Genomic DNA, 22,325 nt, shown 5'->3' with positions numbered 1-22,325 from the left:
CAATATTGGAAAATCTAAAACACGTCAGTTATAAAAATTAATTTAAGTTTTATTGTGCACTCTTACAGAGTACATAACGCTAGATTTTTACATGTTTTATAAAAAAAAACGGCTAAGTATTTTATTTTTTAAATTACTTTTATAATTTTCTATAACTGAAATATAATTTTATAGTCAATCTATAAAAAACTATATTGTTTTTTGTATGTACATTAAATATTCCATCTTGATTTAAAAAAAAAAATTTGAATCATCATCCGTCCTTTGAAATGAATTAAATATCTCTAAAATGTTTATCAATTATTTGCACTTGCAATATGATAATATATTAAAAAGAATTAAATAGAATAAAATATATATTGAAGTTTCAATACGTAAATGCAAATTCCAATCTTACCTAATGTATTAAAAATAAGCTTGTACGACAGTTTTATTCTGATTTTAATATAAACAGAAGTTAAACTTCATTTAAAGGATGGATAAAGACTTAATAAAATATACAAAGTCTTAACATTAATTATCTATGACCCTATTAATTAATGAAAAAATTGTTTTCACAGTTGTTGCTTCAAATGAAAAAAAAAAGCTACTTGTCACTAAATAGAAATTGTGATAAGAGTAATGAGATGCAGTTAAGTAAGTGTGAGGCCAAACCTTTGTGCTATCTCTGGTGAATGGGAAGTTGCAACTGCGAGTAGAAGTGGTATGTCTGCTGCATCAAGATCGAGGACGTGTGTTAAGTTTGCAATACTAGCATCGCATACTTCTGTCGCTAGAAGTACCTCAGCCAATGCTTCACTTTTTAACCACATTTCTCTCAGTTTTGCTTCGAGTATACCTATGCACTACAGCAAAATGAACAGAAACACGTGAGAAATTTTTCTTTAAGTCTGCGCATACATTACAAATATAATGAAAGTTAAAAAGTTTACTTGTGAAGCTGAATGATATTTCCGCCATAAGTAGACAAAGCCTTCGAGCATGTTTGATACGAGCCTGGACATACCAACTGGCAAGGGTGCAGTGTGGGAAGGCATATTGTTAGATATAATCCCAACGTGCCAAGTATCTAAATCCGCTAAGATACAAAGTGATTCGGCAACTGGTTGATCGATAGTCGGGAAACGTGCACTTGCAAGGCATTCTTCCCGTATACAATACCACCATTCTTTTTCTACTTCAACATCGACTTTGTTTTCTTCTTTAATAACTTTCTTTTTTCTCCTCTTTTTCTTTTTTGGCAAACCTTGTAACACTAATCCCCACGTGTAAGAAGTTTCAAAGTTATTCACTCCGTTTGTGTCTTCATTTTTTATTTTACTTTGTAAAAGTGTCTTCGTGAATCCGGTATCCTGGTGCGAATCAGTCTTCTTCATTTTTCTCGACCTGTAATAAGAATATTACGTTTCTCCCTAATTTCACTCTATCGAAAGAACTTAATGAAACTAACCGTGGCATGGGTAATTCAACAACGCTACTAGCTTCCATTAAAGCCTCTAAACTGTTGGATCTAGACATTCTAACGTTTCCATCGCCGACCGTGCTACCGCAGGTACGCAGAACTTCAGTCGCGTTAGTCGGAGTTTCCAGAACTTGTTTGCAGCTGTCGTAATTTTGAGAAGGTACAAAACTTTGGCCATTACACTTTTGACAAAATTCGAAAGATCCTGATGGTACTCCGGCCGACGATTGAATACTTTTGGAAGACTCAGGAAAATTTCTCTGAATGATTTTTCTCAACACTCCTTCTGGCAATTGTGCGGACGTGCTTGGTACTCTTGTAAACAAACATTGACAATTATATCCAAGCCGCGGTCGTGACAACGTTTTCATAGATTTCTCTTCGTCGCCGAGCATGAAGAATACGTGAGAATTTTTCGTTTCGTTCACCATACCTGGACCAGTCTGAAAACCTGGCCTGGTGGAATATAATTTCAACGTGTTCACGCAAGTATCGTCGAATTCTTGAAGGGTATCTATCTTTGAATTCGTGAATACCTCTTCGGTATCGTCATCCTCAACTTTCTTCTCAAAATTTCGCAATGGAAAGTCAAAAGAATATTGCGGATCAGTCTTAGTTACGTCAGTATCTTGCGATGCGATTTCGCTAACTACTATTTTAACCTTGCTCGACGCGCAAGTTTTCTCGTCGACAGAGCCCTTTTCGTTTCCGTCCTCGTCCCAAGAGAATTCCTTCATTGCGAGCTTAGTATCTCTTTCAGACTTTAACGGTTTTAACACGAACGAATCAAGATTCGATTCCATCGTGGTGCTGCGTTTAAGAGAGCTAACCGATCCTTCTGCTCCTAATCTTTCTATGCCATATTGAGAGTAAGAGCGCTGCATCGTGGCGTTATCGTTTTCTGTATCAAACGAATGATCCACGGAAAGCTTTTTTCGAACAGACGTACGCGGTATACGTCGAGACGTTGAAGTTTCTCGATCATTACAAATTACTTTCGAGCTGAACAAGTGTGGGCGTTTTATTCTTGCTTGTTCTAAAAGATTCGCAGCTTCTTGGATATCTTCTTCGATAACGCAGCAATATTCTTTTCGCTTCTGTACAATTCCGCTACGAATGAAATATGATAGAAATGATAAAACAGAATTAATCAGATCGACCTTTTGAGGATCCCCTGCGACGACAGTGTGCGCTATTCTAATGGGGTTGCTTAATGCCCCGTACAAGTCACCTAACTGAGCCCATAGAGGATTACAGGGGTACCAAGTACCTAATTTTTCCATCTGAAAATTATGATAACGATAAAAGAGATATTAAAGAAAAACTGTGAAGACAAGGAAAATATATAATTACCAATTGTCGATCTTGAACAGGCAGTGTAGTATATATCCAACCAAGATGATATGTCAAAACAGCAGTTACAACTGTACTTAAAAAACTGAAATATACAGACATTACAATCTAAGATATTCTTATCTGATATGTATATACTTACAAGTTAGTCGACTTTGTGTCAATGTCTTCGAGCAACTGACACATTTGTTGCAAACTATAATGCAGTGTACTCATTTTGTGCTCTATTCTCACTGAATTAAGTAATACATCGTGCCATAGTAAAGGACTGCACGAGTTTCGATTAGTATTAACATTAGTGAGCAAACGTAACAACGAGACGATCAATTGATATGAAGATCGATAAAGTCGTTCAGGAAGTTGCATCCCTTTGTTCTGAACGTTAACACTGTTCGCATCGATACAAAAGTATCGCAAACGATCCAGCATTCCTTCCAACAGAGCCATATGCTCCAAAAGGCGAGCTTCTATCTTCCTGCAACGCAAGGTAATAAATTTAACTATGTTTTATAATGTAAGGAGAGTCAGTACTGTCCAAATCAATGAAGTTGTTAATAATTTTAAATTAAATTCAAACCTTTCATGGCCCTTGGCTAATCGCACTAACATAGTTAATCCCAGCCTCGTTTTATGACGCTTAACATGAGTTTCTTTATTTTCATTTCCAGTTTCGTTCCAATACTGCACTCCAAAGGCATCGTCGGAATCAGTTCTTGCCAAAGAGGTGGAAACCGCTCGCAACCATCTTCGACGTAAACTGGAAAGGCTACCGAAACCGGAAGATCCATTGCTCTCCAACGATTGGGAACCTGTATTAGCATCACATTTTATAATTAACACCTCTCAGCGATGCATTATCTCTAATTTCGTTTAAACTTACTGCCTGTCGGTGGCGGTATTTCTATGTCCCAGCCGCTGCCGGTACTAGAACAAGTAGAATTTTTCCTTGGTTCAGGGCTCGATTCAGACCCAGATAAGTTGCCGGAACTTGGTCTAGATACTGAAAGATTAATCAGTGATTAAGGTGTTTCTTATTTTTCATCTAAATCGTTTCAACGATTCCGCTTACAGAGGGTTCGCAGACTGGAATTGGAATCCAAATTCACGGAACGACCCAATCCTTCATCCGATACTCTCTCGCTGGAACATAGTAATCATGCAATAATTCAGATATCCCACCGACAAATCAATCGCAACACTATACCAATAATGAACAGGCCAGCTTTACCTCTGTTTGCAAGTATTGTGTTCTGTAGCTGGGAAAACTTTCGTACACATGATACATGGCGGCGAATTCATCGAATGGATCTTGAAATCAAATGTAAGAGTTTTAATTTATGTATACGGTAATGTAACAGCAGCAGTTAGCTGATGGATTTTATTTTAATTGGAGCGAAGCTCCGCTATTAAACGACTGATAGGGATTTTTTGGGACTTTTTAACTGAAAAACTAGATAATCAATTTTGACCATTCTTTGCAAATCGATCACAGTGGTCACTGTGAGTGTTTACATAGCGGCCTAATTATTATACTCTTGGTGTATTTAATTATATTTCACCTTAAAAGAAGATCCTCTGTAGGTCATCGCCACGGTACCAAATACCATCTCGCTTAATAAACTCACGTCATCCTCGGCTGTTTTTTCCCGCTGAAAATTTATAATTATAAATTTTTCAATAGAATTCATGAATTGAATTTTTCTATCTTTAATGATGACCTGTTACCTCAAAATTGCGGCCGTTCGAATAGTTAACTGACTCGCTGTTCTTCGGACTAGCATTATTTTTCAGATCAAACGGGGCCGTTTTATTTTTACACCATCTTTTTTCCAAAGGAAGGGAATCGAACAATAATTTCCTTCCACGCCATTCGCATTCTCGGAATAACAAGATCCGAACTTGACCCGTTCCAAGGCATAAGGAAGAGATCCTGCAATTATGAGAATTTATTTAATTATCATTTTTCACACTGGTATAATTCATATTACAAATGATAAAATAATGTTTCAATTTGAAGAATTGCTAATACTATGCCGCAATAATATGCTGTTCTTTCCTTATATAACTTTCTAATCTATAGCAGGTGTTAATTATAACTGTCACAATAATCGTGTGATTCTTGCCAGAAACTAAGCATAGATCGTGTGTATACAAAATTTGTACAAGATTTATGTAAATTGGATATTTTCAATTGTTCGGTAAATAAGTTTTTTTAAGTACAATGTTTTGACCCCAATATAGCGACGCGTAATACCTATTGAGAAAATAATTTGTTATGTATTCAAAAATAATTAACATACGAGATGTCATAAGGCAAGTTTATTCGCATACAAAATATCGAGAAAAATGAAAAGATTTAGAACAGATGTTCGTATAGTCTTAACATAGAGGTCAATTTTACGGTTCGATGCATAAAGCCAAGTCACGAGTGTGTTAGTAACGATGAAAGATTATGACTCCCGCCAACAGGAGATAGAAATGAGTATAACGCAAAATAAGGTTAAGGTACATCGAATTACATAGAAATCAAATATTAACAATATTTCTTTATTTCTACAATGTTTCCTTAAAAGAAAAATCCATTCCTCGTAGCAATAAAAAGTTTCGTTAGAAAATAACCGTTAGAACGATGTGGAAACATCGATAATCGATACGTCATATCAGCAATAGATATCGAAGCAATGAATAGGATTAACAAATATAGAACAATGACACTATAAAAAAAAAACGCTTGAATAAGCAAGATGAATGGAAATAAATGAGAGGGTATGCCTGAAAATAAAAGGGTAGTTCTCACCTATCATCTTCTTCCGTTCCGACATTCGATGCTACGACAGTTTGAACGTTACTTCTGAAACTCTTCCTCGAAGGGAACAGCTTATCAAGCAAAGGCATCATAAACTAATGACCGCTTGTAACTACCGCATTGCTCGCTAACTTTGTTTCGTTTTCGGTCTATCATGTCACAAGGAACTGCACCATACATGTTCTCGAGTATCAGTCAACTGTAAATAAAGTCACGTGCGGAGGAGTCATATGATTGTCCGAGATTATCGTGTCTCGTTCGGCCAACATCGAATGGAATTTTTTTCTCTTCCTTACTTTCTTTGCCTCTCCGATTTGTCTCACTGCTCGACGAACTGAGAAGCGGTTCGATGAAATGACGATGAATTTTTTTAAAAAATAACAGGAATAAAGGAAAAGACAAGATTTGGTTGTCGGAGATAGATTATCGACCGTGCGTATCGATTTTGCTCTTCAAGTTGCAAGCTGTGCCGCTAGAGGGCGGGACAGTCGATTTGTAACGGTCGTTTAGTTTTTCTACATTCTAAAGTTATTTCAAATGTTGAGCACGTTTTCTGGAAAATCATGTGTTCAATAAGCATTAATCAAGAAATTATGTATGCAAGGTATGTATAAAAAATGTTTATGAATAAAGTCAAAGATTGCGTAGTAGCAGAAATCGATACTATCAGAGATAGTAACAAATTTTGACAGATTTAGGTTTCTGGTACCAAGTTAATTACAACTACACTGATTAAATAGTCAGAAATCATTATTTTCCAATAGAATCTGCATATTTTTCATCAAATTTTATTCTTTCATCGATATTTTAGAAAGATTCAAATATTTCGAACAAATATCGATAAATCGATTTAGTATAACAAACAAAATGGAGACGACCTAAGAATTACATTCAGAATCCAACTGTTTCGCTTCTTCGTCGTCAGGATCTCGACGTACAGGTACATCGAAATCCATGTTTCTACGCATTTTATTAGCCAGAATAAGACGATGAATGTATTCAGTGTTTCTAATATCTTCTGACGTATCGAATGCCTTCTTAATATAAGTTTTATTCGATACCGGCAGGTACACCGGAAATTCAATGTTGAACGTGATGATCAAGTTTCCTTTGTCTTTTGGATTTTCCGGTAGGGGCAGTCCTTCTTTGAGTATGTATTTCCGATAATTTGGCCTATTTTGTACAAGATTAAAATAACATTATTCATTAATATCATAATATATTATTTGGTAATTGCGTAGCACGAGGTGCCCCCTCCCCTCCATTTCAATCTTCATCGTCCCCCATTGGATTCCCAATTGAATTTTAAAGATGTGCAAAGAAGGTACTGTATTATTTTTAAATTTTTTATTCCACAATAAAATTTATTTTTAGCAGTAATCGCAAATGAGGTAACGCAATGGTTTTTCAGGTGGAGGAGGAAAATGAAAGGAGGGAAAGGATGAAGAAAGGTGACTAATGCGATAGGGAGACGTACGCGATGACAGACGTTATCGGTATTCGAAGGGTTCTGTCGTCGAGGGTGTTGACGGTGACCACTGTTCCGGTCAGTGCCTCTCGCAGAAAGATATCGACCGTCATGTGCAAGTCAGAGCCCTCTCTTCGGAAGGTCTCGTGAGGCCGGTCCTCCGTGATGAAGATTACATCCGCTACGCTGACGTGCTTTCGACTGAGTAAAGACATTATGCGAACAACTACTACGATTAACCCATTTCTGTCCCCCCCGCGAGATGTACGATGCATTTTAAACGCATCCCTCGCGAAATTTGAATCGATACGCGAGCGGAAAGGCTGTTACAAGCTTCCGTGAACAAGGAAATAGGCGGCAATCCCGTAAAATTTCTTTAGACATTTGCAATTAAATTCTTGTATTAACGGGACAGAAATGCTTTAAAATTAATACTACTTTGATCGTCCTTTGTACAATTACGCCTGAAAATGATGTAACAATTTACCAGGAATCTTCGTGGGTCCTTGATCACCTTCCTCGGGGAAAATGATCCTTGTTCCTGTCGGGATGCCAGGCTTAATAGGTATCGTTAGAATCTTTTCTTTCGTCACTGTTTTAGACTTGTCATCTCCTACCAGAACTAATCTCTGTATTTTCATCTTTTTAATCCCTCCAAGAAGGACCTGCTCGTATCGAAGGAAAATCTTATGGAAAAGCGAAGACAATCAGAATCAGAGAAAATAGGGACCGGTGAAATTAATTTAATTGGACGGTATTCAAGTAAAAATAAGTAAGCACAAGGTTTGCCGTAACGATCCCCGATGTTATCTACGGTGATTAACACCGGAGAAAGAGAAACTATAAATAAAGTAAAACGTCGATATGGTACCTCCAGTAGGGTTAGATACAAGGTTTTTATCAGAGGCTCTTCCTTGCGCTTTAAACCCCGCCCCTCGGGAAATTCGAGCACAGACGAGGGCTGTGTTAGTACATGGAATAGATCAGCATAAGGACTTTCCGTTCCGAAGAATTCCCTGCAGGAATAACAAAAATGGTACAGTCGCGGATAGATGGGATCTTAAATATTCAAAGTATTTAAGTGGCTGTTAAAATCAGTCAGGTAAGAAGGTCTTTAGCTTGGATTACATCGGCTTAAGAAATAAAATAGAAATGTAGGAGGACGAAGAAGGGAAAGATGGTGTAAAAAAACAAATTGGATCTCTTTATTTTATTCAAAGGAATACCTATAAGTTCTCATTGGTTCACCGTGATAAATGTATGGCTGGATAAATCCTTCGTCTCCAGGCACACCATTTTTAAGGCCTTCTTCACCGAATTGATCGTATATCGCCCGTTTAAAAGGGTTCGAAAGCACATCGTATGCTTCAGCCACTAAGGAGAATATGGTCCACAAACTTTCATCTTTTGCTCGTATGGGATTATATCGTATCGCCAGACGGCGAAATCTGGAAGCCGTAACTTGAAAGAATTTATCACGATATTAATAACGATAACGAGAGCTTGGCAATTGCTGAACTCACGCTGCCTTGATCTCTAAGTCATCACTGTTCTTTTTCAAGGATAATACTCCATAGTAATCTATACCACGCGGACATGGACAGACCTTGTCACAAGACATTCTATACGGTATAAGTTAACTGAGAAATGTACGATTTACAGGGGAAATGCTGGAAAATGTCAGAATGCGTACATAATTAATAATCGACTATCATTTGTCCTTCTGCATATGCGGCTAATGTCATGGAAGGAAGCCGGCGAGGAACAAGAAAAGGAAGAATATCGGTGCATCGTTTCACGACGATTTTTCAAGTGTTTTCAACAACCAACGCTGCCCCGCTCGACAACCGACTACGATCGTGTGTTAGCTTTTGCAATTATTAAACGTCTCACGACCGATATTTATTGTTGAGAACAGAAGGAAGATTTAATAGGTTGTTTATTGGTTGTTCGAAACGATACTTTTCCATGGATGCTTCTGAAATGATTTTAAATCTCGTGCACAAAGGTAACATAAGAAATCTTTGATTCTTCGTCATTATTGTTGCTACAATTTTTGCTGATGTGTCAGAATAATGTACTGTTACGTAACTTGGAATATTACGGTACTTTGAGTTATCAACTGATTTGCTGAATCGAAATTTCTCCTTTACAATTTTTTCCAATTAATTTACTGATATGATTTTTTAAATATTCTGAATATTTCTGAACATTTTCAAGTGATGAAATGCATATTAATTTTCTAGCTGCAATCAAGGCAGAAGTTAACGAGAAGCATCCCTCTGATCATGAGAACGATTCGTCCCCGGATCAGCTCGTTAAAAATTCCCAAAAAGAGGAACGTAAAGAAGCAACGTTCAAGGTTTCCTTAGCGACGAACAATCAGGATTTGGAAAGTGATAAGGAGAACGTGTCAAGGAAGAAGATTCGAGTGGAAGCGAGGCAGATTTGCAATAATCGAGAAAAAGGCGAGGAGGAGAAAATCTTGGTACTGCAGCAACTCGGTCGATCGCAGACACGTCCAGAAGGATTTCCAGCATTTCTATGCATTGACGGCAGGATTGCTGATTCAAGCGGAGTTAAACGGAAAATCCCGAGACCAGCGAACGCCTTTATGCTCTTCGCGAACGAATGGCGCAAGAAATTAGCCGCTGAGAATCCTCGAGAGTCCAATAAGGATATCAGCGTTAGGCTAGTTCATTTTTTATTTCATTAACATAAATTCATTACCTTTAATTTATTTTATTTATTTTACATGTATATTTTTACATTCAGATTAGGTATACTTTGGAAGAACATGGCAAAAGACGTGAAGGAAAAATACTTTGCACTGGCCCGGGAAGTGGACGCAGAGCACAAGAGGAAGTATCCCGGTACGTTCTATGCCTATAGGCTCTCTTCAAACCGATATGACCTCGTTTTCGCGTTTGTAGCGGCTCGTTGAAGTTTACCGATGCGACAGAACGTTCGTGGCGAGTGTTCGGTAGGTACACGATAGCCTGTTGTATCCCCGTAAACACAAAAAAGGGGATAGCATGATATACTAAGTCATGACGGGAGTTATTTCAATCGTTCTACGTGCTACTTAAGAACGTCACCATTCAGGGATAAAGTTTATTATCAGTTTCTATGTTTCTTTAATTGTTTATGAATTTGCAAATAGGTATCCTTATTTTTTAATTATTTTTTTTTAACTTTTTTTATTTGTCTGTGCAGCACGTCGGATAGAACAGCGAGCTATCCAGGTGTACCAGGTGATTATTTATAATTGTTTTGAACAGCGGATAGTTGAATCAATTGAACGATGATCGATGCGAAGGAGGCTAAGGAGTTGTATGAATTTTATGCAATCGGGTCCGGGTGCTCGTAACCCCGTGAAGGACATTTAGTCGCGTGAATGCTCAGCAACGCGGGATATGTGAGGAATAATCGCGCTTGTCGGTGGGTGTAGGTAGTAGGTAGGTAGGTAGGAGCGCGGTCGTGTATCGGGCAGGTTCCTAGAGTCGCGTCGCAATCAATACCTCCGGTCTCTACTGTTCCCACCCGCGCCGTTCCCCGTCACTCACCCGAGAATATTTCTCCGCTTGCCACCCTGTGCCCTGTACCTCGACCCGCAAAACTCGTATCGCTCTGCCCGTTCCACCCGCAAATCGACGAGCTATAATCGCATTTTAACTTCCCCTCCTCTCCGATCGCTCGTCGATCCCTTCCATTGGTTAATCACGGAATTCAGGACGAGCATGAAAGAAAGAAAAAAAAAAAAAAAGAAACGCGAGAAGTACAGGGATTAAATCATTGACAGGGTGGAGGATTAAACGAAGTTTCGTTTGCCGAGAGACAATTGTAACTTGATTAGTCCGTTACCGTCTGGAAGTTGTAATATGTTTGCATCAATGGATCCGAATTAACTTTGTCAAATTAAAAACAGAAATCACACGGTGGTTGGAGCTTGACTTTATATATCCAACTCTAAATTGTTTCAAATTGAAATCGTGTAAACGCAATCCATTCTCCGGTTTGATCCGCTTTTCATGGTCCGATGGATCTTGTTTCGATTAAACGAATTGAGTGACGTTAGATCGATTTCGTAGAGAATACGAGTATCGAGCGTGTTCAAGTATTATAATTGTTGTAATTAATGGGGAATAATCCATGAATGCCGTAGATGAACCGATACACCGAGCGCAAATAGTAATTGCATATTAGACGGATCGATCGTCCGAGCCAATATCTATCCCGCTCTTAACATAATCGCATTCGCTTTCCTATTACCATGTACCCGGGGATGAAATTAAGGGATGAATTTATCAATCTTATCGACGTCAAAGTCTTAACGATCTACGTTAAAAACAATCTACTCCTGTTGAAGATGAATTTCACAAAATTTTCAAGTTTTCAGAAGTACATAATGAAATGGTCATAATCATGGAACGTTGACTGACAAAGTTAGAATTGAAAGTTTGAAATGGAAAGTGAGCGGAGCGGATGAATAACGACTCAGAACGCAGCTGTTAGAGGGGAAGTGCAATTAGGAGTATCAAAGGAACAACGGTGCAATTGAAAATAATTACATCATTCATACACTGACCTTGACAGGGAACGATATAACAATATCCACAAACTGGATTCAACTTTTGCGTTTGTTTCAAGTGCATCAATTCTACGCAAAGTGTTCCCAAACGGAAGGGTAATAGAAAGCGCAACTTCAAATGAAACATTTCAAAGCGAAAGAGGAATATTATTTGTATCGAAGCAAACTTTTCGGACGAAGAAGGTACAATAATTTATTTTCATTCATCCGTTACATTTTTCTTATCAGATAAGAAGCCGTGATAAGAAGTGGAGGATTGGGAAATAAACGTTTCAACGACGGTGATATCCAGCTAAAAGTTCGAAAGGGGTGCAAAGATCCGGGGTAAATTCCCCGCTAAACGATAGCCGTGCGATTGCACGGGTTTGGTCGGCTCGAGCAAGCCGAGGTGGTCAATTAAGATCGCCGGAAAGTGTCGATATGCCTCTGCGCGAGCGTTCTCGAACGCGCGGAACGGGATTCGCGTGCATCTGCGCGACTGCATCGCACGCGTGACGAGGGAAAAAGAGGGGTGACGCACGGTCGCGCCAAGGGAAGCCGTCAAAATGTCGAGGCTGGTGCATCCAGCAGGCACGTAGTGCCGAAGATACGCGGGGGAGGAGTCACTCCCTCTATTTCTCTGCTCTCTGTAACGATCGCCGGTCATCGATCCGCTATCGCATCAACGCGATGCTCGAGCCTCGAGGAAAAGCCGACCACATCGACGCGCTTCGCGTCTGCGAACGTCACGCGGATTCTACTCTTCGGAGTGGTAGCTTAGAATCGTATCGCTGCTTTATACGATGCATCAGACTTTTAACCCTTTTAATGCTACACAACCGTAGACGATTACGTGTACGCAAGAAATTCCTTTAACTTATACCCTTGACATAAGTACTATCTATGGAACACGTGTATGCAAAGAGAAGTTTTCAACGATTCCAACAGACGAGCATCTATTTTTAAACAATGTCAACTATGGTTTATGATTTCATTTCCTAATTGCAGGCTTTAAAGCCGAAGAAAGTTGGTGCAATCATAGAAAGTTCCGAATGTAAACAACAGGTTTGTCGCATTAAATCAATTAAAAATGCTCGACGATTAATAAAGAATGAAATTTCCAGCAGAAACGAAGAGACGCAATTTGACGAACCGCTGGATTATCGCAGCCGAAACGATCCATTTAAAGGTGTCCGAGTTCGAACTGCGGCTAATCGATGAGAGTACGGTAGGAAGAGTAACGCGGCGGCACGATCGGCCTCCCCCTCCCAAACAAAAACATGTTCAATTCGAAGAGGGATCCTCTTTGGAGGATCAAGAAGGAAGCAACGAGGAATCGATAGGCGACAAAGGGGTTCTTTTATACTTGGCGCAGCGAGACGGAGAAGCGGAACTCTCGCTTCCTCGTGCTCGATTCAGGGTGGGGAAATTCCCACCCTCCTCGGTGAACCCACCCTCCTCCCTCGTGCCTTACCGTCGGATTCGTCGATGACGAAACGCACGTAAATTCGTCGACGTGCACGGTGCTGCCGCTTGGCGAAATCAGTGCGACCCAAGTGCACCGCGAGGGAGGAACGCGGGTCTCCCGTGCGCGGCCTGCCGTTCCCGCTTGCGGCCACGCGCGCCTCTTCCAGACGGGCATCGCTATCAGAGAGCGAGAGACGCTCGCGTAAATAGGTCGCTGGATGCGCGCACGAGGCGCCCGAGTAAATAGCCGGAGTCGAGACGGACCGAGAGCGGAGCGTGATCAGGGTGTCAAGCAGAGGGTGACGATCACGATATACATCTTCGACCAGGGAAATTGAATGCGATACGAACATCATCCCAGTGATTCGATATTTCTTCCAGAGTGAACCGATTCTGGTGCATAAACGCAAGGAACAATCAGTGGATTTAATACTACTTTGCATTGGAAATTAAGCGTTTTAGTGAACGAGGTTTATGAACTGGACTAAATTGCAGAATGTTGCATTTGTGAAATTGCAGGAAAGTAAACAATGAGTAATTGTGTTTGAATACAAGAGGATACTTTTTAAATTAAATCACAGATGGAACTATAAATTAAAAATAAAAGAAGAAGAAGAAGGAAGAAAGGGTTTCTTTAGTCGATCAACAACGAACACAGAAGCAAACAGTTGGTATCGATTCCCAAGCGTAGGAACATTTTCGCGATGCGTGGCGGCCGAACGGATTAGAAGAGAAAAAAACGAGAGCGGCAGGTGTTGAAAGAAGAGAAAAAGCTTCGAGCATCGATCTTGCGCCCGGTGCAGTTACCATGACGCGGCGGCTCGTCCGACACGTCGAACCGTATCCACTTTCGTATCGACTCGTCGTCCGATTCTCGAGACGCGATCAACGGACCCGTAGTTAGTAGGCTGCTTCGAGTCTCTTGCGATTCAACGGACGGGTAAACGATGACGAAGAGGACGAGGATAACGTCTGCGGGGATGACGATGACGCCGCGCACGACGGGACTAACACTGGGTCTTCCCGACGGAATGCAGGAGGCCGATCGAACGCCTCCCGATACGACACCCTCCTCCTCTTACGTGGTCTTCCCACGTAAACTAAATTCTGTGACGTGTTCGATAAAACAATAGAGAGAAGAAAGGAAGAGAATCGAAGAAGGGGCCAATTTCATTTAAAGAAAAAGACACTCGAAGATTCGACGAGTAGTTTACTCGCTTTTTTCCCGCGAACGTGACTGATAAAAACCGAGCGAATCGTTCTTTGCGTCGCGATAAGGGAACCTTTGTGTCTTTCCTCGCAAAGATGGACTGCTGTAACTACGTTGAGGCTTACACGGGAGGGGGTCATTTTTATCAACAGCAACACTACTTTTGCTACGATAACGCGAACACCGAGTACGCCGGATACGAACCGCCTCCGATCTCCACCGCGATCGAAACTAGCGCGCGTTACAACGGGGCGATACCACCTGCCTATCCCACAGGTAGATATCGTAAATGCTTCAGAAATTCTTCGAGCAGATGTTCTATTATAAATTTATCATTTTATTCCAAGTTTACTAGAGAATGATTCAGTTGAAACTTTATAATATACCAAGGTGGATAAAGGAAGATCTAACGCGCGTGCGTGGAAACTGCAATCAGTAATTTTATATTTATTCGTTTAGGTACCTTAGAAATTTCTTCAATTTCTAATGGATTTATATTAATTCACAAAAATCCAAATTTTATATTCTGTTCAATTCAATTAGGTTCTCGACTCTTATACCGCGCATTTACATTTCTTATCATAGCCAATAGAATCTTTCAACCGTTTTTACCTGTTCCGCAGATTACGTGTACAACCCGAAAGAGGCGAGGCTGCGGAAGGCGATGCGCGAACAGAATCGCGAGCTGTCCCGACGATCGATCTTGCAGAGCGCGATCGCGAGAGCTGGGGTAATCTCAGGACCGGTCAACTCTACGACGTTCTTGGATCATCAGCACCGTTTCGGATGCGTGTCAGCGGCTGGTTTGCCGATCAATTCGACGGTGGAGTCGGATCGAGTCGCGGAACCCTGGTTCCAGTCGACGTCCAGAACGAAAGCGATTCACTCGCCGCGAATGAACGATTGGTATGGCAACGTTGGCGATCCGATCGAAAGACTTCAAGTTATGGGCGCGATGCACCAGCGTGCACCCGACAAATGCAAGGACGCGATGAGAAATCAAGCTGCGGCCGGTGTGGCCACCGCTTCGGCCGCGGAATGCGGTGCCGCCGCGTTCTCCAACAACGGATACCCCGTTGATTTCAGCGACGTGAACCGTGAACGGGAGCAGCTGCGTCGTCAGGAAAATATCGGGGACTATTCCGAATTTACCGACGGCCAGAAATGGCATCCCTATCAGGTGAGAGATATTCTTCTTAAAAATAATAAAAACATTCATTGATTTCTTTTTACAATTGTAGAACGGTGGAGGTGGTCATCAGCATCCCAGAACGCCTCATCCTTCACAAATGACCGGTATCATTCATCCGAACGTTCAGAGCATCGGCTCCCATGAACACGGACCGTGGAATCAGTTCTGTCACACCGGTGTCCTACCCCGTGAGTTTCTTTAATTGATATTTCAACCGGATCTGGAAGACACAGGCTCATTAGGGATATTAATTGTGATTTCATAGATGGTCCACCTATGCCCAGAAACATTGGAGTCCGTGGACCACGACACACCGTGTTGCTGCGGGACCGTCTACCCGGTAGACACTGCGAATTTCCCGAGGAAACGGCACGGTTAAATTACAATACCAATAAACTTAACGTAGAGAGCATACGGGCGTCCTATTCGCCTCCTCAGCATCAGGTCTCTTGTCGTTCGTCGATTCTTCTCGCCAGAAAGAACGGGAAACATTAACCGGGAATATATTCTTTCTTCAGATGCCGAGATTGCTCGAATCGTCGGTCGATTCTATGATGGATTCCGCGTCCACGACGAGGATCCGTCGCGAGGACGAAGGACCCAGGTGGGAGCCGAACGGCATCAACAATGGAATGTCCATGGACAGCCTAGCGACGGTAAGACAATTTGCTTTTTAAATTCGCATCGGCGCGATGTTGAACGGTTGTTACACGATCAGGAATCTAACGCGACCCGCGAAAAGGAACGGGAATCTCGTCGGTCCGCCGAGAGATTCGAGCCGAAGAAGAAGACTGTTAGCAAACCGTTGCCCGGCTTTCATCAGGCGTTCGGATCGACGGAGATCGGCAGGTTTTCACGATCGGAGTTCTTCGTGAACATGGTCGGCGAGAGCGGCGGAAACGTGGAAGTGGCAGACACGGATAGTAGCAGCGTAAGTACAGATCGTATGTCAGAGGTAAACGGAGCCGCAGTCAGCAGCGCGACGCGTGATACGAGCGCAACCGCAACCGCAACGACGACCGCGAGGACTTTCGAAGCCGACGCCGAGGACAGCGAAGAGGCAAGCTTGGACGATACGAACAACGAGCTAGTCGCCACCACCTCGATCGGCATGTACTGCGGACAACCGAGCACCCCTCGTTGGCACAGCCCTCACGTAGGCGCCATAGGTAGCGAAATTTAAACACGGATCGTTAATCCTTTCCAGGACTAAAGTTTCAGACTGTTAAACAAGGAAGGTTGTGTTAAAAGTAAGAATTAATATCGTGCTTAACTTTATCGAAGGTCAGAAGATGTGCCGATAATGTATCTTGTATAAATTATCGGTATTTGAACTTTGATAAAGTTACAATGCTGCTTGGACTTTTTAGACACGATTACAGCCTTCGCTGCTGGTTAATAATTGCAATCTCTTTTAGAGTATACTTTTTTCTTATCGAAGACTGTAACGATCGTTTATAGAATTTTTATTTTATAGAAACGAATAGCCTGCGAAAGAGATTAATGATGCGATAAGGACGTGAATTTCGTCCACTTGTCTTTAGGATTAAATTATTCCCTCCGACTTCGAACGATCCGAGAATATTTTCTACTTGACGAGAGCATCTTTGTTGAATATCTGAGTAATCATAGTTAACGAATTTTCCGTTGATTCGTTTTATTTTCTAAACGAAGTAACAGCAATTTTTGTACAAAAATCATTTCACGGATTTCGAACGATCGGAGATGGCGAATGGCGTACGAAACGTCCCGGCAAACCACGTATGTTTTGCCGAGATTGTGCCTTCAATAGGACTGTGGAAATATCAGAGGTCTTCGAAATTTCTGCTCGAATCAAAATGAAATCAAAAAACAGCACGATATTCGCGGGTCTCGTACGTCAAACGTTAATTCGAGCAATCCACATGAATTAAAAACATCGATTAACTAAAATAATTTCAAAGAAAATTACTATGTAAATACTTGCAAATGAACAAAAATGAAGATCTCATCCGTCGGTATATTTTTTCTCTTACAGAATATATTGAAATAATTTGTGGGTTGCTCGGACTTTGTCAAAAAGTATAATCAAAATGTGTCGATAAACGTATCTATATCGACACCTTCCAACAAGTTGTTAAATATCGTCGATGATACACGAAACTGGTGTATCAGCGACGAATTATATGAATATATTAAATATATATTTAAAGAAGTATACATACAGAGTGGGCTACGCAACTGTTTCAGATAATAACTCCTTACGCTGAATTAACAGGAGAATCGATCTGTGTAAAAAAAATATGTTTAAAAAATTGTTAATTGCACGTGCATTGTTTGCACTTAAAAAAATCTAAAGGTCTACCGATGTACCGCTCTTCAAACCATTTATCTTTCTCCTTTGGCACTTTTTCATAAATGCGTTAAGAAAGGAGTTATCATCTGAAATAATTGCGTACCCCACCCTGTATATATATTGTAATTATTTATAATGTATAATGAAAGAAAGGAAACGCGCGACGAAGAAGTACATAAGTTATTTAGTAGAATATTTAGGCGACACGTATTGCCGCGCGGAGAAACGTATAAATAAAAGTGGACATAACAACAGCGAACGTAGAAAGTCGAGAAACCGACGAACACTTTTGCTCTTCTATGTTTGTTAAAGGGAATGCATGGTTTTTGTTATTTCGCATTCAGAACTCGTTTACCTTTGAAACGTGCAAAGAGATTGAGAATCTTTTCAAAATATCGTAAATTGATGGGGGAAAAAAAGAGAATCGGTTAGAAAAAAATCAAGAGGAAAAAGAAGGATTTATCAATTAAGACCGTAGACAGTAAGATTCGTAGCTTTAATGGAATCTCAAAGGAAGAATTTGGATTTTTTATATACCCATTTTAACGTATATTTAATAATATATTTACAGAAACTTTGGGACCTTTTAAAATAGCGACAAATGTTTTTTAGAATCGTTCGATTAACGCGACGATGGTAGAATATTAAATTGTGTGATAATTTAGGGATTCCATTTAGTAGATTTTATTAAAATTACATAGGATAATTCTTAGGTATTTCAAGAATGGTTCTCTAAATTTTAATTAACGATAGCGTAAAGAGTTAGATACTATTTTCTTTTTTAATTCTCTTTCATCGAGTTCTGAATCCCGTGCAGGCACCTGTGACTTATCGAGCGATCTATCGGTACATCGACTTGACATAATTCGTGCCAGCTACCCTGTACCTATAATGGGACCAAATTGTGAAAGAAAAGCTTTTATTTCGCGTTCACCGTCGCGCTTACGTCCCACGTATTATTATCGGGTATGAAAAGAACTCAATCGCGTACTGTTTGCTCGAGCAAGAAACGATTCATGTTAAAAAATAAAATGTTCCTCTCACGAGGAACGTCGCGTGTTTTAATAAGAATAAAAATGGTAAGTTTCGTCGAGCAGACGGTCAACTTGAATCGTTGAAGATCGTTGTTCAAGTAGAGAGGAGATAAAAGTTTATAACGGATACATTAGGAGCAGTTCGACCTTTTTTTCTTTCTCTTGGATGAACGAACGTCCGGGAAGTATGAAATGATGTAAATGCTGTGATTTGTTTTAACATTAAACAATGTAGTTATAGTATTTAACAAGCGTGAAAATGCTGGATATCGTCGCGACGTCACGAATGACGAGTTGTGATAGAAACTTGATAAGAAATTTTAGAACGATTCGTTGCTTTAATCTTTGAATTCTGTATAAGAGCACAAATAGATTTAATTTGTTAGATAATTGAAAAACATTGGAAAGGGAATAGTTGAAGAAATCCAAATTCAGTAGGTTCTACTGAAATTTCATTGAAAGTTTGAATAATTAATTGTACCATTTGTTTAAAATGTTTCCTGGATGATCCAAAAATTAAAGCAACGAACAAGACATTCTCTTGAATTATAATCATGCCAGTTTCGTCTCGTAAAACTCGAATCCTATAAGGAGATTTTAGCGATCCGTTAATTACTTGAAATTTTAATAATTTTGTTACTTTATTGATCTGTCGCGTTGGCGAATACGGATTGTAACATAGAAATTAACCACGTCTCTAACGATTAACCGTAAACCGTAATCTACGTTTCATTATCGGCAACGATATTAAGTGTAGAGATATAGTTGTAAAAGTGTGCGAATCAGAAACGATAATGGGGGAAAAAAGATGAAGTAAGGAACGATGTCGAATGACAGGAAACTTATAACATATTGATAACTCGTAACGACTTTCTGTCTAATTATTAGCAATCTATTCACTCTAATCGTTAGTAAACGCGTTTAGGAAGCCGAAGTGTATAGAAACGAGAAACGATTACGAACCATTGTACATCTTTTAATCCTACAAGTGCCAATGTTGGTGAGAAAAGTCCTTAACAAAGGCTCGTGTTATTCTATCGAATTCCATCAAATGTCTATTTCGCGACAGCTTTAACTCTATCAATTTTCAAAGATTCATTGTATTTATATCATAATCTCTAAAATTCGAGTGCAATATAGGCTTTCTTTGGCTAAGGGTGAAAGTCCCATCACCTTTGATATTGGGAGAACTCAAAACTTCTTTTTGAGAAACCTAAATTGCACACGGTTTTACATCTATAACTGAACTGTTTAATTGATAAATTAGACAAGGAAGGAAAATTGATAGAGTTAACGCAGGCAGAAGTTAAAGATCAAACATGTTTTCATTCATACGTCGTGTACATTGAAATATGGGTACAGTAGAACCTCACCTAATCTCTAATTACAGCCTGCTTGTATTATATACGTCCATTTGCAACCTGTTGGTGTTACTTTGTTTTCTCAGTTATTTAATTAATTTTCTGTTGTTCATTCAGGTTCCACTGTATCATTGAGCTTAAATTCATGTTCAAAGGAGCCCTCATACGATCGGTACATATTGTCAATGCTGTCAATATTTATTAACAAACTGCATTAGCCTGGTACGTTGAATATTTATTGACAGTACTTTGTGTCTAATCAAAGGAAACTTTGTACAGTCATCATTATATTTATTGTCAATATTTTGTGAATACTACAAATATTTTATTTTTCATCAGACCACATCATCAATATTTTAAACAACGACGGTACGTCAATCTGTTCCTTCAGACGTTCAATAATATTGACAATGTATATTGATCGTTTGAGGTCACTTTGTATTGTACACGTTACCGGTTTGATGGATCGTAACCCTTTAACGACACTCCATGAGAGGAAATTAAAGAAAGAAAGAAAAAAAAAAAAGAGTAATGTTTAAAGAAGAATAAACGGATGTCTATGCGACAGTAAAGAGAGGAAGAGAAAACAAAGGAGATACAATGAAGTTTTGTCTTATTTTCTTCAGTTACACCCGAAGGCTTACCTCTCCACACCAGTTATCTTTCCTTTCTCACCGAGATCCTGCGGAATCCTTGGAGCCTCGACAGCCATTCACAGGATCGCAGAAAACGGTGAGATTTTGTCAAGAATCATACCCGACGATTGCTGCTGGTTCACTGCTCAATCCAGATGTGGAGTATCCAGAATTTCTGACAACGTTGTGGTAAGAGATAAGAGATTCCTCTTCTTCCTTGGTATAATCATCCTCTGCGTTAAACGTATAAAAATATAAATTAATATAAATTCTTAGAATTGCACGGCTTTTTTGGACTGTTCCCATCACGCAAGGGAGAAAGAATGGTTCTGTCAGAAGAACTTGATGACCCATCCGTCGGAAGTGGTGCGTTCCAGGGATAATTACGAATCATTCGCAAACGAACGAAACGATGAAAAATACATATTGATCGGTACACCTAGCAGTAGTAATCGAAGCAATATCCCTGGTACCTTGTACGATAATATTGATAAAGAAGCTTGCAAGCCGGCGACTGTGAAAGTCGAACAGGACGATTCCCCGAAGTCGTCGAAGCAGGAGGGAGATGTTTGATAAATGAAATTGCAAGAAGATTGTTTAATATACTTTAAAACTACGTAGGAATATAGCGAATAAGTTACTCGAATAATTATAATTAATTTCATAATCCTTCGATGGATCTCGTTGTCATAAGAATTTTTTCCAACACGTTTTGTACATGATTTCGGTACATTTAAAAAATATATGTTCAAATGAAAGTATCTACTTATCTAAGTTTGCAACGCGTTTGATAAAGTTAAAGGGTTAATTTGTTCACTGCATAAAGACAGAAGAAAAGAAAAGGAAATATTTGAAAATACAAGGCGAACCGTGTCGAGGTATGCCGACTGTTAATAAATGGAATTAATCGCTTCCGTTTCTGTGTAAGAATGCAGCGGGTAGAATGCAATTTGTAAATAAAGGAACAAAGGTTCGTCCGACGGTGATGGTTTATCACAGCGATTGTAATTCTGGATGTTTATTACAGATGAGCCAGGAGAAGGCGGCGTTCTTCAAACGCGATAAAGGAACATCGTCGTGGACCTCCCAATCCGTCAGGTGAGCTACCTAACTGGCAGGTAGTGACGGATGGGATATCCGTATCGTAAACGAGTCGTGTAACCGGTGAACGTTGCATTGGTTTCTTTTTTTTCTTTTCGAGGTAAAGGTTCTTTTTATTGCCCTCGCCACCGTTGATGCGTCCGGGACGTAGAATCGCAAGCGTACCCCATGCAACCTGTCGATTACTATTTCTCTGTTTAATTAGCCGGTCCCAATAAATCCATAAAAATATTATAAATAGGAATTAGTAATGTCTAACCACGTCATATGATATTTTAGGAAACATTGAAAGTCGCTTTTTAGAAGAACTTGAATTGATATAACTTTGGAA

At 39.8% G+C, this 22,325-nt stretch overlaps 4 protein-coding genes across 8 annotated transcripts; 2 read left to right on the top strand and 2 right to left on the bottom strand.

Moving 5' to 3' along the window:
• Positions 1-28: 28 nt before the first annotated feature.
• LOC114876258 (folliculin-interacting protein 2) lies at positions 29-6,048 on the bottom strand. The gene is made up of 13 exons (XM_029187510.2): positions 5,918-6,048; positions 5,613-5,820; positions 4,541-4,745; positions 4,375-4,464; positions 4,044-4,123; positions 3,885-3,955; positions 3,696-3,815; positions 3,393-3,624; positions 2,958-3,290; positions 2,816-2,900; positions 1,451-2,745; positions 933-1,386; positions 29-845 (listed from the first exon to the last, which is right to left on the bottom strand). Exons 2-13 carry the CDS (start codon positions 5,711-5,713, stop codon positions 633-635), a joined length of 3,279 nt encoding a protein of 1,092 aa, XP_029043343.1. The 5' UTR covers positions 5,714-5,820; positions 5,918-6,048; the 3' UTR covers positions 29-632.
• A 451-nt stretch (positions 6,049-6,499) lies between these two features.
• Positions 6,500-8,758, bottom strand: LOC114876358 (dnaJ homolog subfamily B member 13-like). Its single transcript, XM_029187738.2, has 6 exons — positions 8,613-8,758; positions 8,316-8,537; positions 7,759-8,105; positions 7,552-7,702; positions 7,078-7,290; positions 6,500-6,797 (listed from the first exon to the last, which is right to left on the bottom strand). Exons 1-6 carry the CDS (start codon positions 8,708-8,710, stop codon positions 6,500-6,502), a joined length of 1,329 nt encoding a protein of 442 aa, XP_029043571.2. The 5' UTR covers positions 8,711-8,758.
• A 260-nt stretch (positions 8,759-9,018) lies between these two features.
• LOC114876351 lies at positions 9,019-20,863 on the top strand. Of its 4 annotated transcripts, none has more exons than XR_006829729.1 (9): positions 9,019-9,097; positions 9,336-9,780; positions 9,865-9,962; positions 14,960-15,516; positions 15,578-15,716; positions 15,794-15,972; positions 16,047-16,184; positions 16,247-19,893; positions 20,376-20,863. XR_006829729.1 is itself a non-coding variant. In XM_029187726.2 (8 exons), the coding sequence occupies exons 1-8, from the start codon at positions 9,058-9,060 to the stop codon at positions 16,709-16,711; spliced, it is 2,061 nt and encodes a 686-aa protein (XP_029043559.1). In that variant the 5' UTR covers positions 9,019-9,057; the 3' UTR covers positions 16,712-20,863. The 4 variants fall into 4 exon arrangements, 2 of the variants coding, with proteins under 2 accessions (XP_029043559.1, XP_029043560.1); XR_006829728.1 differs by having other exon boundaries at positions 16,247-20,480; positions 20,598-20,863; XM_029187726.2 differs by having other exon boundaries at positions 16,247-20,863.
• Positions 19,809-22,001, top strand: LOC114876357. Of its 2 annotated transcripts, XR_003789376.2 has the most exons (4): positions 19,809-19,897; positions 20,885-21,082; positions 21,170-21,863; positions 21,921-22,001. XR_003789376.2 is itself a non-coding variant. In XM_029187737.2 (3 exons), the coding sequence occupies exons 1-3, from the start codon at positions 19,892-19,894 to the stop codon at positions 21,464-21,466; spliced, it is 501 nt and encodes a 166-aa protein (XP_029043570.1). In that variant the 5' UTR covers positions 19,809-19,891; the 3' UTR covers positions 21,467-21,873. The 2 variants fall into 2 exon arrangements, 1 of the variants encoding a protein (XP_029043570.1); XM_029187737.2 differs by lacking the exon at positions 21,921-22,001 and having other exon boundaries at positions 21,170-21,873.
• The last annotated feature ends 324 nt before the right edge of the window (positions 22,002-22,325 follow it).

This window comes from Osmia bicornis, chromosome 10 (genome assembly GCF_907164935.1).
Source record: "Osmia bicornis bicornis chromosome 10, iOsmBic2.1, whole genome shotgun sequence".
Classification (NCBI taxonomy): Eukaryota; Metazoa; Arthropoda; class Insecta; order Hymenoptera; family Megachilidae; genus Osmia; species Osmia bicornis.
This window is presented reverse-complemented; position numbering and strand designations above follow the sequence as displayed.

What these genes read in the sequence shown, in the direction of transcription:
- LOC114876258 (XM_029187510.2), bottom strand. Translation starts at nt 5,713, where the DNA reads ATGATGCCTTTGCTTGATAAGCTGTTCCCTTCGAGGAAGAGTTTCAGA. An exon ending in GGAACGGAAGAAGATGATAG is followed by an intron (nt 4,746 to 5,612) that starts GTGAGAACTACC and finishes TCATAATTGCAG; the next exon opens with GATCTCTTCCTTATGCCTTG. An exon ending in CTGTTCAAGATCGACAATTG is followed by an intron (nt 2,746 to 2,815) that starts GTAATTATATAT and finishes CATAATTTTCAG; the next exon opens with ATGGAAAAATTAGGTACTTG.
- LOC114876358 (XM_029187738.2), bottom strand. Translation starts at nt 8,710, where the DNA reads ATGTCTTGTGACAAGGTCTGTCCATGTCCGCGTGGTATAGATTACTAT. An exon ending in GACTTAGAGATCAAGGCAGC is followed by an intron (nt 8,538 to 8,612) that starts GTGAGTTCAGCA and finishes TACGGCTTCCAG; the next exon opens with ATTTCGCCGTCTGGCGATAC. An exon ending in GAACCAATGAGAACTTATAG is followed by an intron (nt 8,106 to 8,315) that starts GTATTCCTTTGA and finishes TTATTCCTGCAG; the next exon opens with GGAATTCTTCGGAACGGAAA.
- LOC114876351 (XM_029187726.2), top strand. Translation starts at nt 9,058, where the DNA reads ATGGATGCTTCTGAAATGATTTTAAATCTCGTGCACAAAG. An exon ending in AATAAGGATATCAGCGTTAG is followed by an intron (nt 9,781 to 9,864) that starts GCTAGTTCATTT and finishes TTTTACATTCAG; the next exon opens with ATTAGGTATACTTTGGAAGA. An exon ending in GCACAAGAGGAAGTATCCCG is followed by an intron (nt 9,963 to 14,959) that starts GTACGTTCTATG and finishes CCTGTTCCGCAG; the next exon opens with ATTACGTGTACAACCCGAAA.
- LOC114876357 (XM_029187737.2), top strand. An exon ending in GAATTTCTGACAACGTTGTG is followed by an intron (nt 21,083 to 21,169) that starts GTAAGAGATAAG and finishes ATAAATTCTTAG; the next exon opens with AATTGCACGGCTTTTTTGGA.